Source organism: Pygoscelis adeliae, unplaced genomic scaffold (genome assembly GCF_000699105.1).
Source record: "Pygoscelis adeliae isolate BGI_AS28 unplaced genomic scaffold, ASM69910v1 Scaffold404, whole genome shotgun sequence".
NCBI classification, from domain to species: Eukaryota; Metazoa; Chordata; class Aves; order Sphenisciformes; family Spheniscidae; genus Pygoscelis; species Pygoscelis adeliae.
In genome coordinates, this window is record NW_008824598.1 from 316270 (window position 1) to 331139 (window position 14870).

General features: G+C 49.2%; 1 protein-coding gene across 1 annotated transcript in view; it reads right to left on the reverse strand.

Annotated features, from left to right (window-relative positions):
• The window catches only part of FLNB (filamin B, beta), an 86483-nt gene that overhangs the window by 57905 nt on the left and 13708 nt on the right, over positions 1–14870 (reverse strand). Inside the window, exon 2 of the mRNA XM_009322298.1 lies at positions 14573–14864. Coding sequence (XP_009320573.1) covers positions 14573–14864 — 292 coding nt within the window. The remainder of the gene's footprint in view (positions 1–14572; positions 14865–14870) is intronic.

The window sequence follows — 14870 nt, forward strand, 5'->3', positions numbered from 1 at the left end:
GTCGACCCCGCGGGCAACAGGCTGCCTGGGAAAGCCCCCGGAAAGGGCCGGGCAGCGTGGGATCGGGCAGCGTAGGATCAGGGCCGTGGGAAGGGCTGCAGGATGGCACCCACACCGCCGCTCACCCCCACAGCCCTGGAGCCAAACGCCAGGGGTGGGAAGCACCAGGAAGCCGTGGGGACAGGGCAACGCAAGCCACCCGAGTGCTGATTAATCATTCGGGAATGACTGATGAAGGAAAGTCCCTGCAGTGGGGAGTGAGCATGCAGGAAAGTGGATTTTTGTTAAGTGATGGAGGGAGGGGTGAAGAAAGGAGTCTTCCTGCCTTTGCCACGCTCTGCTGAGAAATGCTTGGCTCGGCTTTTGAAACCAAGTGACACAACACAAACTACACCTCCCTCCTCTGGGCATGGGATGGGAATGAAAGGGGAATGATCCTACGCCAGGTCTCTGCTCCCCAGGGGTCGGGTACGTTTATTGCCACAGCACAGCAAGGTTTCGACTTCCCATCAGACAGAGCAGGCAGCTACGCCCGAGTCAGCAACACCACTACCCAATTCACAGGAAGCAAGTTTCACTTTAAGACAGACATTAAAATTTTAGTCCAATGCAAAATTTTCTAAGCTTAGCACAAAATACTTGTCTAGGAGTCTGACAAACTCGAGGTTGTTATTTCATGCACGCATGCAAACAAAAAAGCACCTCCTCACAACACATCATGTGCTTACACAACTAGAAAGCCAAGCCTTGATCAGCAAGGCTGAACTGATAAAAACGGCTGTAGTCAGAATTCTGCAAGTGTAGCACAACAAAACTAAGAATTGTCTCTGCAGCATGAGAGTGCTGCAACCATCTCTGCAGGATTAAGGTAATCCTAAATCTCACCAGGTCACTTCAGGTTGAATCAAGGTTAAAAACCTGGCTAGTTCTTGCAAAGACCTCCCAGGGGCTGGCAGAGGCATTAGGTGACAAGTCATTAGCACTGTGTTGTATCTTACATTACTGAAGGAAGGTTACCAAGCTTCAGTGCAGGGGACCAACAGGAAGGTCCGCCCTCAGGCACCAGCGTGCACTGGAGATGGAAAAGGTGCAAGAGATGCATCTGCAAAAATAATAAATATGCCTCGGCAAGGCCAAAGAGCAACAAGTAATCCAGAGGTTTCCAGGCGCCAGAGTGACCTCTGCATTACTGAAGAGCATGTTTACTCACACTGGGGGTAGGTCAAGATAGTTATAAGAAACAGCATGTAAAATCCTGCGAGATAAATGAGCCCATTCAGATAGGGCTGTCCAACATCTTCTGTGCAGCAGACGCCAGGCACGAAAGCTGCAATGGATGGAGTTTCTGAAGCCAAAACCAACACATTAGAAATTATCAGAAGTGATTACTGTTTGGGGAAATCCTTGGCCACAACATACACCAAGATTCAATTTTTCCATCTGAAACCAGAATCGCTGTACTGACCGTGATTCACTGTGCACAGGGCTGTTCGACAGAAATCCTCATTCATGCAGCCCTGCACAGCTCAACCCATCTCCATTCCACGCTGCAGCACCAAAGAGCTCAGGATTGGAGCATACTTTGTGGTCCAGGGCTGATGACACATCAGAAAATACCCTGCCAGTTACTTTAGCCATGCAAAAGATTTGTGGTTTGTCTCAGTTTTGATAGTCTCTGATTCTGAGCACCTACGAGCACTGCTCCATGCAGGTTTGTTTTGAAGCATTTAAGCACAGATACTCTGTTACAGATGCCCTGTAGCCCAGTGACAAAGTTATTCCAGAATTTATCAGCACGTCAGCTATCTCTGTCCTACCATTTCCCTGAGAGGCAATAGGAAAGGTAATTAATCTCTAATATGCAATTGTACCCCCACTGCATATAGGAACAGCCTTTTTTGAAATCTCCCTCTAACATCTGAGCCATTTCAACAGTTCATTTTGACAGACATAAGTACACTCTTAAACACACAGCACCAAAAGCAGCCCTACACCCACACACTGCCACCAGAAAGTGTCTCACCAGGCCATTAGCTACCATTTAGCACTGCCGTGATGGCACGAAACACCTGAAGTCTGCCATTGTCCTGCCTCCAGCTCCGGCCACTGCCGCAGCATTGCCATGTGAGTGCCCATCAGGAGGGGGATGACACATCTGCACAAGCCAGGCTGCTTTCTGCAGCCACGCACCAAGTGGGGATGCTCAGGGCAGCTGCACAGTCACTGCAAACACGTGCATCCACTGTGCATCCCTGCAGTCCTGGCAGGCACTTTCTGGCAGCATGCTGCTTTCCATGACCACTATGAAGATGTCTTAATGCTTTTGTGTGTAAGCCAGCTAGATGTTAATTCTTCATGAGCTTTCACATACAGACACCTCCCCTCCCCTCCACTGGAAACCATGACCATCCCTGTCCAAGAAGGAAGAGGGCTACTTTCTTCCTGGAACATCAATCCTTAAATAAAAAATATTCAGCGCTGTGCAGCTGCTTCTTGAAGGAACAAGCTTTCCCCTCTTTCTGGAGAAAGCGGTGAAGTTCATTGAACATATTTTTGTATACTTGTGCAACCCAGCAGTAAACACACTTCCATCTGCACATAGCACAAGGCTCACCCCTGCACGGCTGAGATTCAAGCCCTGTGTGTTTAACATCCCACACAGGATAGCGCTGTGTTTATATGGTTTCAGCTACAAGCCGCTAACATAAGGAATAGACGCTTGGCTTGAGGCCCAGGTAATTCATCCAACGGTGGCAGCCACTATCAGACAGACCTCTTTTGAGAGGAGCCTTCACAAGCAGGAGCACAGTGGTGAATCTGCAGAGGCACAGTCTGCACGGGTGGTCTCTGAGCACCTTAAAGAGGACCATATGGGATTAATGGTACAGCTTGAGCACATATTAGCCACAGCTGTGTGACGCGCATTCGTCCAGACCACATACCCACTCCTCCCACCAGAACTCCCTCACCACACAGCGAAGCTCTGCTTCAGATGTGTGAGTTTTGCATTGCTCCGAGCAGACCACGGGACCTCAGCTGCCACCGGCTGGCCAGCCCCAGCCCTTGGAATTGCTCTCCCACATGGTGGGTCCTGTGCCATGCACGGGCTCTGCTCAGGAGCCATCCTCCTGCTCTTCCCCCTGCAGCCTGCTCCTACCAAGAGGCAGGAGCAGCTCTGCTCATTTGACACCACCAGCCTAATCCAACTTGGTCGGGAGCTGCTCAGCCATAACAGGCTCTGGCCGCTAACAGAGTTTCTGACCTAGCCAGCACTCAGAGGGATACCACCTTTCCTCTCCGGAGGCTGGACTTCAAATCTTCCAACTAAAGGTTTCACACAAGTCTTTCCAAACTTCACAAGCTCACAGCTCTCTCCCTAGTCTTCAGGGACAGCACTCCACCACACACATGCTGACTAGGCAGGGTGCAGGCAATTACCCAAATCCTCACCAGCTGCAAGATTTCATTTTTAATCTGCAGTCTCACATTGTTCACATTTGCAAGCCTATTGTATTTCACATTTTTAACACAACACAAAAAAAATAAAGCAGTGGCTCTAGGGGCAATTTTGCTAGAGCTGGAATAGTTGCAGCAACATTGCAAGCTACACTGCTCTGCCTGATCTCCCATACCCCTTCCAGTTACCTACCAGGTTAGGTACAGCATTAGGTCACCTCGTTTGTTATCAATGCTTCCATTTCACCATGAAAAAATGTTTAGTAACATGCTACTACCTCCATCCAGACAGAACAAAAGCCCCACAGTTGTTGTCCTACTCCTAGATGGAGACGGGGCGGCTCCTTTCAGCTTCTGCATTTGAGCTTGAATACTCTTGCTGTCCAGGTACTGCTTCAGAAGCCTGAGCTACTTTTCTTACAGGTACAGTATGAAATATTCTGCAGCTTATTAAAGCCTATGTTTAAGTAATAAAGCTGGTTAATTAAAATATTTAAGTTTCCTCTGCCTCAGGCAGTGTTTTCAACCAATAGTTGCAGCACTTCATATGAAGCTGTTCATTTTTCCTCCTTCCAATTAAAAACCTGTTAAAGGTACATAGTTTTCTTCAGTTATTTATCTATATCAGAAGAGGTATTTCTTTAGTTTTAAACACAAACTCAGAGCTAGGCTACAAAACCACAGCAAAATTTGAAGTAATTTGTTGAAGTAGGGTTTTATGCCACTAACTTCAAGGGGCTTCCCTGGTTGAGTCAGAGTTGTTCAGCAGAGCTTTCCACCCGGGAAACCCCAGACATTGCCGCTATTTCCAGGGCCTGAACTAGCAGCTCCTCACTGGAGCCTGCTGCTCCTGGTGCTTTCATGGCAGAGCAAACCACCTCCGTGAGCTGACTGTCGCAGAGTAGCTCCAAACCATTTCCTCCCAGAAAGCAGTATATTGGGATATACTCAAGTGAGGATCCCAGCGGCGATGTAGTTAATTCTCTGGGACAAGGTCTTTGCAATACCCTTGTCCAAGAGTCCCACATGCTCCTATCTCTGTAACTGCAGATGTCTGCAAGTCATTAGCGTGCTCAGTAATGCTCGCTTAGCAGCCACTAATCATCCCGTGTGACAGCACCAAGGGCAGGGCTGAGCCAGCCCCACTTTACAGTGGCAGTAAGCTGAATGCAATTAGTGCTTCTTCACTCTTACATTTTGGGAGAGAACCTGAACCACTGGAGGACTATCTCAGGCTTTTCTAACTTTTTTGGATGCAAAAACATAACTGGCTACCTGTGAGCCGCACCTGCTTCTACACAGCTCTGGGGAGCCCCAGGACACACTGCAGCTCAGGGCCACGGGGATCTGCAGGCACTCCTTGGTAGCCTGATTTTATGGTCCCTCAAGTAGACATCTCACTTGGCCTTTGGCGACTTGATTGAGCTGGCAATCCTCGCTCTTGCTCACTACTCAGGTTAGGTCGGGGAAGTACTATTAGTACAGGAGCTGGTTTATCAACATGCAGCCAACCTCTGCCAGCCAGGGTCTTCTCTGATAGCAGCTGTACCAGGTTGTGCTAAGAGTTACCCTCCTCCCTTTGGCCACCCATATTTGATGTAGTTGTTCGACTGTCCAGCACACATGCTGCATCCTCTGTTAAGAGTGTCAAACTCACTTCAGCCAGCACTAGATACCATGGAGCTACATCACCACAAAGCATTAAGATGGCACCACTGTAGAGGGTCCCATGGTCCCAGTTTAAAAGCCTCCATGTCTTTGTCCTGACATCCGACAGACAGTGTCCAGCACTACTGAGCTCGGGCTGTGGCACTGGAAGTCACTGCCCTTTCAAGAGTCACCACAAATTTTCCTAGCAGTCTCCAGCCTAGTTTTTCTATTTCTTCATAGCTGCATTTTTACCACAAGCCTGAAAGTTACCAAAAGAAGTAATCCTCAGAGACAACTAAAGCTGTTGCTATTTGAATTTTAATTAGATCATTGATCTTGTTCAAGCAGTTACACAAGCTATCAGATATTCGCATGCAGCAACACTGTTAATCAACAGCCAGAACAAAGCTGAAACAACACGACTAGCATCTTAAGTCTTCCCACAGCTGGTATGTTAAGTCTGCTCAGACACCAACTCTTCCCCCACAGGGGAATTTGATAACAAGCCACATCTGAGCAAGTGACAAGTAGCAGTGACACCGGCAAACAGCAGCTCTGCAGGAGCACCCTGGTGTTGGAGCAGGCTCAAAGGCACCTTGGCTTTGGATTATTCAGGAGACCGACAAGCAGAATTACTCCAAGTCTTGCAGAGAGAAGGAAACCCTACAGAAATTCACTGTCTAGCTATGAAGGTGAAGTAACACTCGGTACCTTGCACCATCAAGATGACAGTTAGACGTCAACTTTGTTTAGCAAGCCAGTGTTCCCTGTTCCGTAGCGAGGATCAAAAGCAGTCAGATTAATCCAAGATTTGTGTCTCACACCATGACAGATACAAGGTATATTTGTTACACTGCCAGTTCCCAGCCAGGGAGATGCATCAGAGACAAATGCAGGACCCTGCACATACCCCCCAAGCTCCGGCTCTTCACTCCTGTGGTCCGAGCCCAGAGGGTCCTGCTGCTACCACTCACCTTATAATAAAGGGAGGATCTGCACAAAGGTAAAGGTCACCTCCAAGATGTACCCATCAGTGTTTTAGCCTTGAGACCTAAACTAGCTCTGAGACCTCACTTGCCAGTATTTGCCTACAGGAAGTTCACTAAAACTGCTGCAAGGCTGTTGTGAGAAAAGGGAATGTAAAACAGTTAATTATACCAATTAAAGGAAGCATAGATAGAGCATGTTAGTATCTAGCTGAGGGGAACAGTATTTCCTCTTCTGTGTTTGAATAACCTTCAGACGCACATATCATGGGTGTTTGCTCAGAGCAGCTCCCTGCACTGTGCCTTCAGCTGCAGGGCTCCGGAGGAGACTTTCAAAGCTTGCTTACATAACACAGCTCACCAGTTGCCACCTACAGCTCATTTTAGGCCCACCAACCATGACAGTGCCCTTTAATGTAGGCTCAGAAGTACAGACACATACATTATCTTCCCACTAGAGCAGCCACAGACTAATCAAAACCAGTAGGCAGCCACAAGTGCCCAGGGTAGCCTGAAATCACCATGGGCTGCGAGCAGTGGAGGAGAGCTGACTGCCAGCATCCCACCCCCAGGTCAGGCTGGAGCAGCCCCTGGGTCCAGACATGCTCACAGCACCTATGCAAAGCACAGGAGTTGGCGTTCAAAGCAGCATTCAATAGCTCAGCCCAGAGCTCATCTCGCAGGCAGTTTGCAGTGCCCCCCCAGATTTCAGCACAAAAAGCCGGTGGAAATGCACCAGCCGTGGGCTAGCAGGAAGGGTGGCTCCACTGCTTTCAGTTACTGCTCCGCAGCAGAGCGGCAGTGCAAAGGACCTGTGGCCAGTCTTGCAAATGCTTGCACCCCACCCAGGCTTGCAGAAGACGGCAAGAGCCTCCCCAACAGTGTGGTGAGAGCAGAGGGTTGCTCACAGCCTCTGGCTGGTTGCTCGGCCCAGCACCGATGCCATGCAAGCACCGCCTGCAGCAATGCACCGCCTGCTACCATGCACCTGGGTGACACTGGGACATGCTGCCGTGACAGCCCTTGCCCAATTTTTCCCTCACAGCAGGCAGGCTGGGCGTCAGCACAGCAGTCAGTCTGTCTGTGCCCACCTCACCCTCAGAGGACCCAGCTTTCGGGAGCTGTGCTGCCTTGCAGCCTGGCCAGCTCATGCTGGAGTAATTCAATGCTCTGACAAATAAACGTGTCATGATTTACAGCATGCCCTGAAGCAAGAAAGAAGGAGCCACAGCCCATGATGTCATTGCAGCCCACAGCCATTTTTGTGCTATTACTGAGTAACATTGGCAGGAGAGTTCATGCAACCTGCTGCTGCTGCTGTTAGATGAAAACAGCTTGTCCCTTTGCAAGAAGGATCCCAGCCTGGATGTTCAAAGTTCTGCCACCACCAACTTACCAGCCTGATCAGTAAAACTTGCTATATTTCAGTGACCCAGAAAAAACAACTGAATTATCAGCTGAATTTATGCTTTAGAGATTGCCTTCAGTATTTATTGGTTCCTTCCCATTAGATTAGCTGTCTACTTCTGTGAGTTGTAAGGAACAGCAGAGGACCATCACCTATCTGACTCAGAGGAAACATCCCATTAGCAACCAGACAGTGCAGCTGTGTGTGTGGCCACTCTTCTCAGACAGTTTATTAGAGAGCCATGGCTGCTTTCTTCCAAGGGCAGTATCAGCAGGAGGTCCAAACAACCCCAACCCATCACACCAGGGGAAACAGGATTCAGCTGCTCCATCCTCTGCCCACCCCCAGGCAGCTCCAGGGCAGTGTCTGCTGTGTTACTCAGCACAAGGGAGGACATGCAAGGCAACCCTTGCCTCCCCAGGAACTTGGGCAAAGCTTCATTTGGCTGTTGTTTGAAGTGGCCTAGCTTGTTTTCGCTACCATAAAAAAAATCCAGTTTATTCTTGCAGTGGTTGTGAGTATTACAGTTGCCATGTACTAGCACAGTAGGAACTAGACATTGCATACATCTCACTACAGATGTTAGACTTCAACTGCTTACAGCAGAATAGTGTTTACACAAGGAATTGTAATCCATTAGCCGAACCCAAAGCACACCACAGCAGACCCAATCCTCGCTATGATGTACCAGATATTATATAGACACCTCCAAAACTCAAGGTTAGTTGCAGGAGGGACAGAAAGCTGAGGGAGGCTCACAGACAGGTTAGAGATCACATCAGAGCCCAGAGAACCATCTCATTATGATACAACATACACTCACTGCAAGGCTTTAGAGTACAGGAACTAAGATTTATCTCCTAATGATGACCTGGAAGAAAGCGTCTTCCCTATCAGATTACAGCGCACTGGTCCTTCCTCAGGAGGAACATGAACAGGCCGGAGTGTGAGCTACAGAAACATTTGCCTTGTGGGGAAAAGAAATCTGCACCACATCCCCAGAAGCAAGACCTAGGGAAGAAACCTCACTCGAGCTTCAATGCATTAATCCAAATCAACAGGCAGAGCTCGCTTAGCCCATTGAAGAGGTAACCTCAGATCTCGGTTGATTCAACTCTGAACCAGAGGTCAAGTTCCCAGGAAGAGCAAGGGTAGCTCTGCTCACCCCACCCAGGCAGCAGTTGCAGGAAGGGTGGGTGAGTATCCACCTCTACCACACACACACCCCACTAGAGCAATCAAGGAAAGATAGAGGAGCAGCCAGCACGGGTTTCACAGACACAGTATTTTCACGAAAACTGCTACTCTTACTTCTCCAAACACAACATGAAGGCACATATCTGTTCCCCCCCACCATTAGCATGAATTCAGCCTGCAACAAACTAAGCCTTCTGAGCAGTGCCATGCAGTGAAGGCTGTAGCAAAGACTGCTCAGATCTCCTTACAAGGACGGGCAGTGCCTTCCCTTAGCCTTTTCTACATATATTTTGTTTTGGATTCTTCCCCCAACAGTTAACAGCTACACAGCATTTCCTTCCTCCAGCACAGACATGCTTGGAACATCTGATTCTGTTTTTTCTTGCCAAGTCCAAGCAGATTGCAGCAACACATCCTCACCTACTTCCACCTACCATGCATGCCCATCACTACCTTGGTGCACCTGCATGGAAATGACTCCCCCTCCCCATGGGTGGGTGCTCTGGAACAGGACCCACAGTACTATCACAGTACACACACAAAAAGCAAGAAAATCTCACAGGAACCTAGAGGTTGCTCTGCAGAAAGCCTGGCTACCTCACCAAGAGCCAAAGTCAGGCTTGATGCTTTGTAAGCAACAGCCGCTGGGACAGGCTCTTCAGGCGCACCAGTACCAAGCACTAACAGAGCCAAACCCCGGGTCGCTGAGCTTTGCATCTTCATTATTGTAATGACTTACAGGTCAGGTGCCGTATTTGTGAGCTGCGTACCATGCCAGGCAGTAAAGGAAGACAGGTCCGCAGGCAGGTCCACCCGATGCTGGTGCCAGAGACCTGGCGAGTGTCACAGTACAGCAGAAGTCTGTTCGCGCCAGCATCACCTGCAATGCACTGTTTTGCTCTGGTGTGGTTGCTTAGCATGTATGAGTGATCTAAACTTGGAAGGCCCTTATTCAGGTCCCAAACAAGCTGCACATCAAAGTCTGTTTCTGAGGGGCAGAGAGAACACAGAATTCCTCTGCAGCTTGAGGGATTCAGAGATCATTGTTTTACTGCCCATCGCTTGGAGCAGACACCAAACAATACTGGCAATGCAGAAGCATGGCCACACACAAGGCTAACCACATTCTTAGATTACAGTTGTAGGCTAGGAAAAGAGTTATCCTGACCCATTTAGATTTAAACATCCCCATGTAAGTCAATACAGGACATGCCATTAGAATATGGAGCAGTTAAGACTTCAGTCCTTCTTGAATAGCTGGCATAGCATTCAGTGCCTTAAATGAAAAAGCTGTTTAGCACATTAGTCTAACTGGTCCCAAGTAATTTTACTGAATGGTTCCAAGTAATTTTACTGAAGTTTGATCACTTTACAAGTTTCCGCTCCTATGTAAAAGAATGCAAGAACAGTCTGTGTAAGCTACCTTAAAGTTTCCTGTAACTTGGAGCAAATAGCTCATGCAAAGCCACTTTTTCTTCAGACCAGCAGTCCAACTATTGAAACGGAAAGTCCTGAGGAGACCAACCACCCTCAGAAACTGAAGCCACCTCCAGCAGTGAGGCCCACCGCCAGTCTATCAAAAATAATTTTCGAGGGGAAGAATTAAGTGTCACATTTCCAAGAAGCAGAAACCTGCCTCCAAGACACACTGGATATTTTCCAGAAAACAGCCTCCAGGGAAGTCACAGGTAAGTGGCAGACAAAATGCAAGTCTATTTTGACTACCTCCTTATGATGTGTTAATGGCACCTGGAGTAAGACAGAGAGAGACCCTAAGTGCATACAGGCTGAAAACACTTTCCTTTTTTCAGTTTTCAAGCACCTAACTCTAGGCATTACAGGACAACACATTTACCAAGTTTTAGAAGAGACGAGTTTTCCTCTAGAAATTTAAGATTTGCTTTGTCACCCTTCAGTGTATCAACAGCCTAGGGAAGAAAGTTGGTTGTCAACTATTTTCCTAAAATGAGATTTCCATGAGGTACTCAGACTCACAGGTCAAGATACTTTCATCTTTAGAGCATGCTGGAGGTCTGTGCCATAGAGCACAGTGCACGCATGAAGTACTTGGTCATTAACCAAAACCCCACCTGATACACAGGTTAGGCTCAGTCAGAAAGAAACAGCCCTTCCAGAAGTACTCCTGCAGTTGGGACATCCCAAGACCACCAAAGTCTCCATGAGGCAAGTACCAACAGACCATGATTATAACCCCATCCTCTCCTCACCCATCTCCCTCCTGGCATGGCTCAACTCCCTCGAAGCACTGCAGTGGGACTCAGGACCACCACAAAGACAAACCTGAAAACCAACCACACAACCGCAGCAGAGGCTGGCACCAGATCCCAGTGCCACGGCAGCAGAGCTGCCGCACAGCCCCAGCTGCCCCTGCCCATCCATTTACTTGCATCACCACTTGACATCCTGCAGGTGCGAGGCAAGCCAGATCAGCTCACTTACCTGGTGAAAGCACAACCCGGCACAGAGAAACCATGTTTTTCAGTTTGATCAATCTGACTGCAGGAGTCCAAGACTGCAGTTTTCCCAAACAAGCCAGCCAGCCGCTCTGCACCCATCCTGCCTCTGCCAGCAACACAGGGCTGCCAGGCGAGCATCGGGCACAAGGACACTGCCAAGAGGCACCGAACAGTACCAGAGCACACACCTAGGACCTGCCAGGCTTCAGACACTGAACTTCTCTGGTTCTAAGCTAAATCAGTTGACTCCTATTGCCTGGTATCAGGGTTTCTAGGGGCAAGCTCAGTGCCAAATTATCTTCACACACACCCCCCCGCCACTTGCTATGGCTTTTACCAAGGCACAATATGGCTCCCGTACAAAGTAATCTGCAGAGTTGATCAGCTCCTTCAGCCAAGAGCAAAGCCCTTGTGCTCTGCATTCCTGACATCCTACTCCCCAGCGCCTGTCACGCCACATGCCACTCAGCACCCAGGAATCTGCACTTATCTCAGTCTAGCTGACAAAAAAAAAGCTAGACTTAACACTTGTTAACACTCTGTGAAGTCACCTGCCCCCCACAGCACCTTTTTCAGAGCTTTCAATCCCATCTTTGCTGGATGGCACAAAGCACCTATGTGCTTTATGGCCATTTTTACAGTAGACCACACATGCAGTCAAATCTGCACTGAAGTGAAGGCACTTCATGCCTAGAAGAAAAGCATCCTGAAAGTACCAAAAGACTGAGCAGAGACTAAGCAAGGGGTAACAGCAGCAGGAGAGGTTGGACTCCCAGCTGTGCCTCCAGAAAGAGTTGTGGTCAAACATTAGAAGTTTAACTGATTCCTCTGTGTATAGGCAGACTTATTTTAAATGGACAAAAACTGAATGCCAAAAGCTTGCTACTGAAAAAGTTTAAAAGTGTGGTTGTAGTATAGCAGCAGTAGCTGAGCCATAATACATGGCTTCCAAAACGTTCCTGGAAGTTAAATAATAACTGGAACAGGCACTGCATCCACTTAGCAGAGGTCTGATGGCATTATTAATGCCAGAAATCCAGCAGCTGCAGCTGTCAGCTTTTCCCAGCTGATTTGGCTCAGAGCTGGCCCTAAACACCCCAGGCCCTAAAGACCAACCTGGTCATAAAAGTTCTCCACCTAAAAGCCTTTACTGGTACATAGCTCCAGGCCCCATAATGGCCCTGTTTTTGTTCAGCAACACAAAAGAGATTAAAAACTAGAAACAAAAAGAAAGCCCCAAGTTCTTCAAAACCTGCAGGGAGAAACACAGCAGGGACAGGCAGCAATCCCAGCCGACACTGCACCTGCAGGAGAGGTGGCATGGGCTTCAGCCCCTTCTACCAAGTGGAGCACCACAAGGCTTGCTTTGAATGTCATTTTGGAAAGCAAGTTCAGGATATTTTTTCAGGAGTGGCTCAGTTTATCCAGGACTGTACAGTAGGGCTCCTGTGCTACCACTTGGCTCCAGCTGTGGTGGCACAGCACGGATGGAGCTGTATACCCCTTCATGCAGAGGCTGGGATACAGCAGAGGCACTAGCAGCCATAAGCCATTCCATTCTCCCAAAGCTTCAACTACAAATTTTTTCAGGGTTTGGGTTTTTTTTTTTTATATTTGTTTTTTAATAGCCAACACAATGCAAGTAAACTGCAAAACAGTTAGACATGTCTTAAATTATTATAGCCACCCTGCAGCTCAGTCTAATTCTGCAGCAGCATTTCTAGAAAGGAAGTTGCTGGAAGCCAGGCTTGACCAGACTAACCTTGATCTCCCAAACCCACAGCCCTCAGGAAGTCCCACAGACAAATAGGAAGGCAGCTGGAGCAGCAACATTTTTCTAGGGCAAACAATACAATAGGAGGGGAGCGCAGGGGAGGGCCTGGTGTTAGCATTGTGGATGGTAAGGAGCTATTCCAGTGGCTGAAGCAGAGAAGTGAGCTCCGATGTTAGCAAAAGCAAGCTCAGCCCAGGAGTCAGCAGCTGCAACTCAAACGCCACTGTGTGCAAAGGGAATGCATCTCTAAGTAAATAATTAGCACCAGCTCTATTCCCAGCTGCAAGTACATTAGCTGTTTTGCCCTAGGAGGATAATCAGCCATTCGGGACCCAACAGTCCCCATTTGTCCAAAGCCGCTTTTACACGTTAGTAGAGAGGAACAACAGGGTACTCACCTACTCCACCCAGCCACAGGTTTCCAGAGAGGGCCAGGTCTCTCCCAAACCAGAGAAGTTTATATTTTCTTGCTATTGTAGCTAAAGCCTCTGAAGGGAAACAGCTTTCACCTTGGCCAAGAGTTTTAGACAACTGAACAGAGCTGCACTTACCCAAATTCAGCTGTGCAGTTCATCGAGGCCGGAGTCACCAGGAGGCAGTAATTAGACTTATCTGGCAAAGAGCTAGAGAAGGCATTCACATTCCTTCCCAGAGACCTCTCAGGCATTCAAATTATTGCTTTAGACTGCATTGCGGCCACACCTGAGCTATTCCCAAAACGGTCACCACAAGCATTCCTGAGGGACCATCTGCAATTTGACATGCATGCCAACAGCTTTAGGTTCCTGAGCAGACCACCAGTTGGCATGGACAGTCAAACCTAGTGCCAGCCAGGGTGGGCATTAGCTCAAACCACCTATCTCCTGGAGTTAGCAGAGGTCCTTGTGCATTTTCTACCCATGACCTACCACAGCAGAAAGATTAAGGAGAAAATACAATTCTGTTCAAAAGCTGCAACTGCGCTTCGGTAAGCACCCATGCTAATCTGAACACTGGCATCATCTACTGGGCTCTGGCAAGCAAGAAAAGTCTCCTCACTCTCCTATACCACCTACGGTAGCACCTATCTCCGCACAGCTCATCCACCCCACAAGAGTCAAGCTCCAGCACCCTGCCTGAGCCCAGGTACGCCCGGCCAGACGCAGGCTAGGGCAAGCATCGTCCCAGCTGCATCTCCTGCTGGAGCTGTTGGAGGGGTCAGCGCCTGGGGAAACCGGCTGCACAGGGAGACAACATGCTCTGGCACTGGGTTTCTTCAGGAAAAGACCCAAAAGCAAAGCCTCACCTATGAAATAGTGACAAAGAGAGAAGCTCAGGAGGATAGGAGAGCATTGCCAGCCCCGACAGCCAGGCTGTGGGGACAGCCCCACGGCACGCACTGCACACACAGCTTTAGACCAACGCTACACTGCGCCCCCAAAGCTTGCTCTTTAAAGAAAGAAAAAGCAGCAATCCCTCAGCTTCTGACCCCCCAGCCCCAGGGAGCCCGGCCGGCAGCACCCCACGGCCACCCGGTGCCCCGAGCCCGTCCACGCTCTGCGAGGCAAAGGGCCGGCGCGGGAAAAAAACACAATAAAATGAGGGGGAAAAAAAAGCAAAAACCACCTTCTGGGGACGCACTCACCGATGGAGACCAGCTTGATGCTCTCCCGCTCCAGGAATTCGAGGGCCACCGAGACGTTCTCCAGCTGCATCTGGCGGAAGGTGGGCCGCTGGTGGTACTTGCGGTACATGCGCTTCTGGCTGAGCACCTCCAGGAGGGCGATGAGGCGCAGCCCGTCGCTCAGGTCGTGCTGCAGGTTGCCGATGCGCTTGTTGACGCAGCGCAGGTGCTCGTTGCACCAGCGGGTAAAGGTGTTCTGCTGGATCCGCTTCCAGGGCGCGTCCTCCGCCAGGTCCTTCTCGGTGGCCGGCATCTCGCC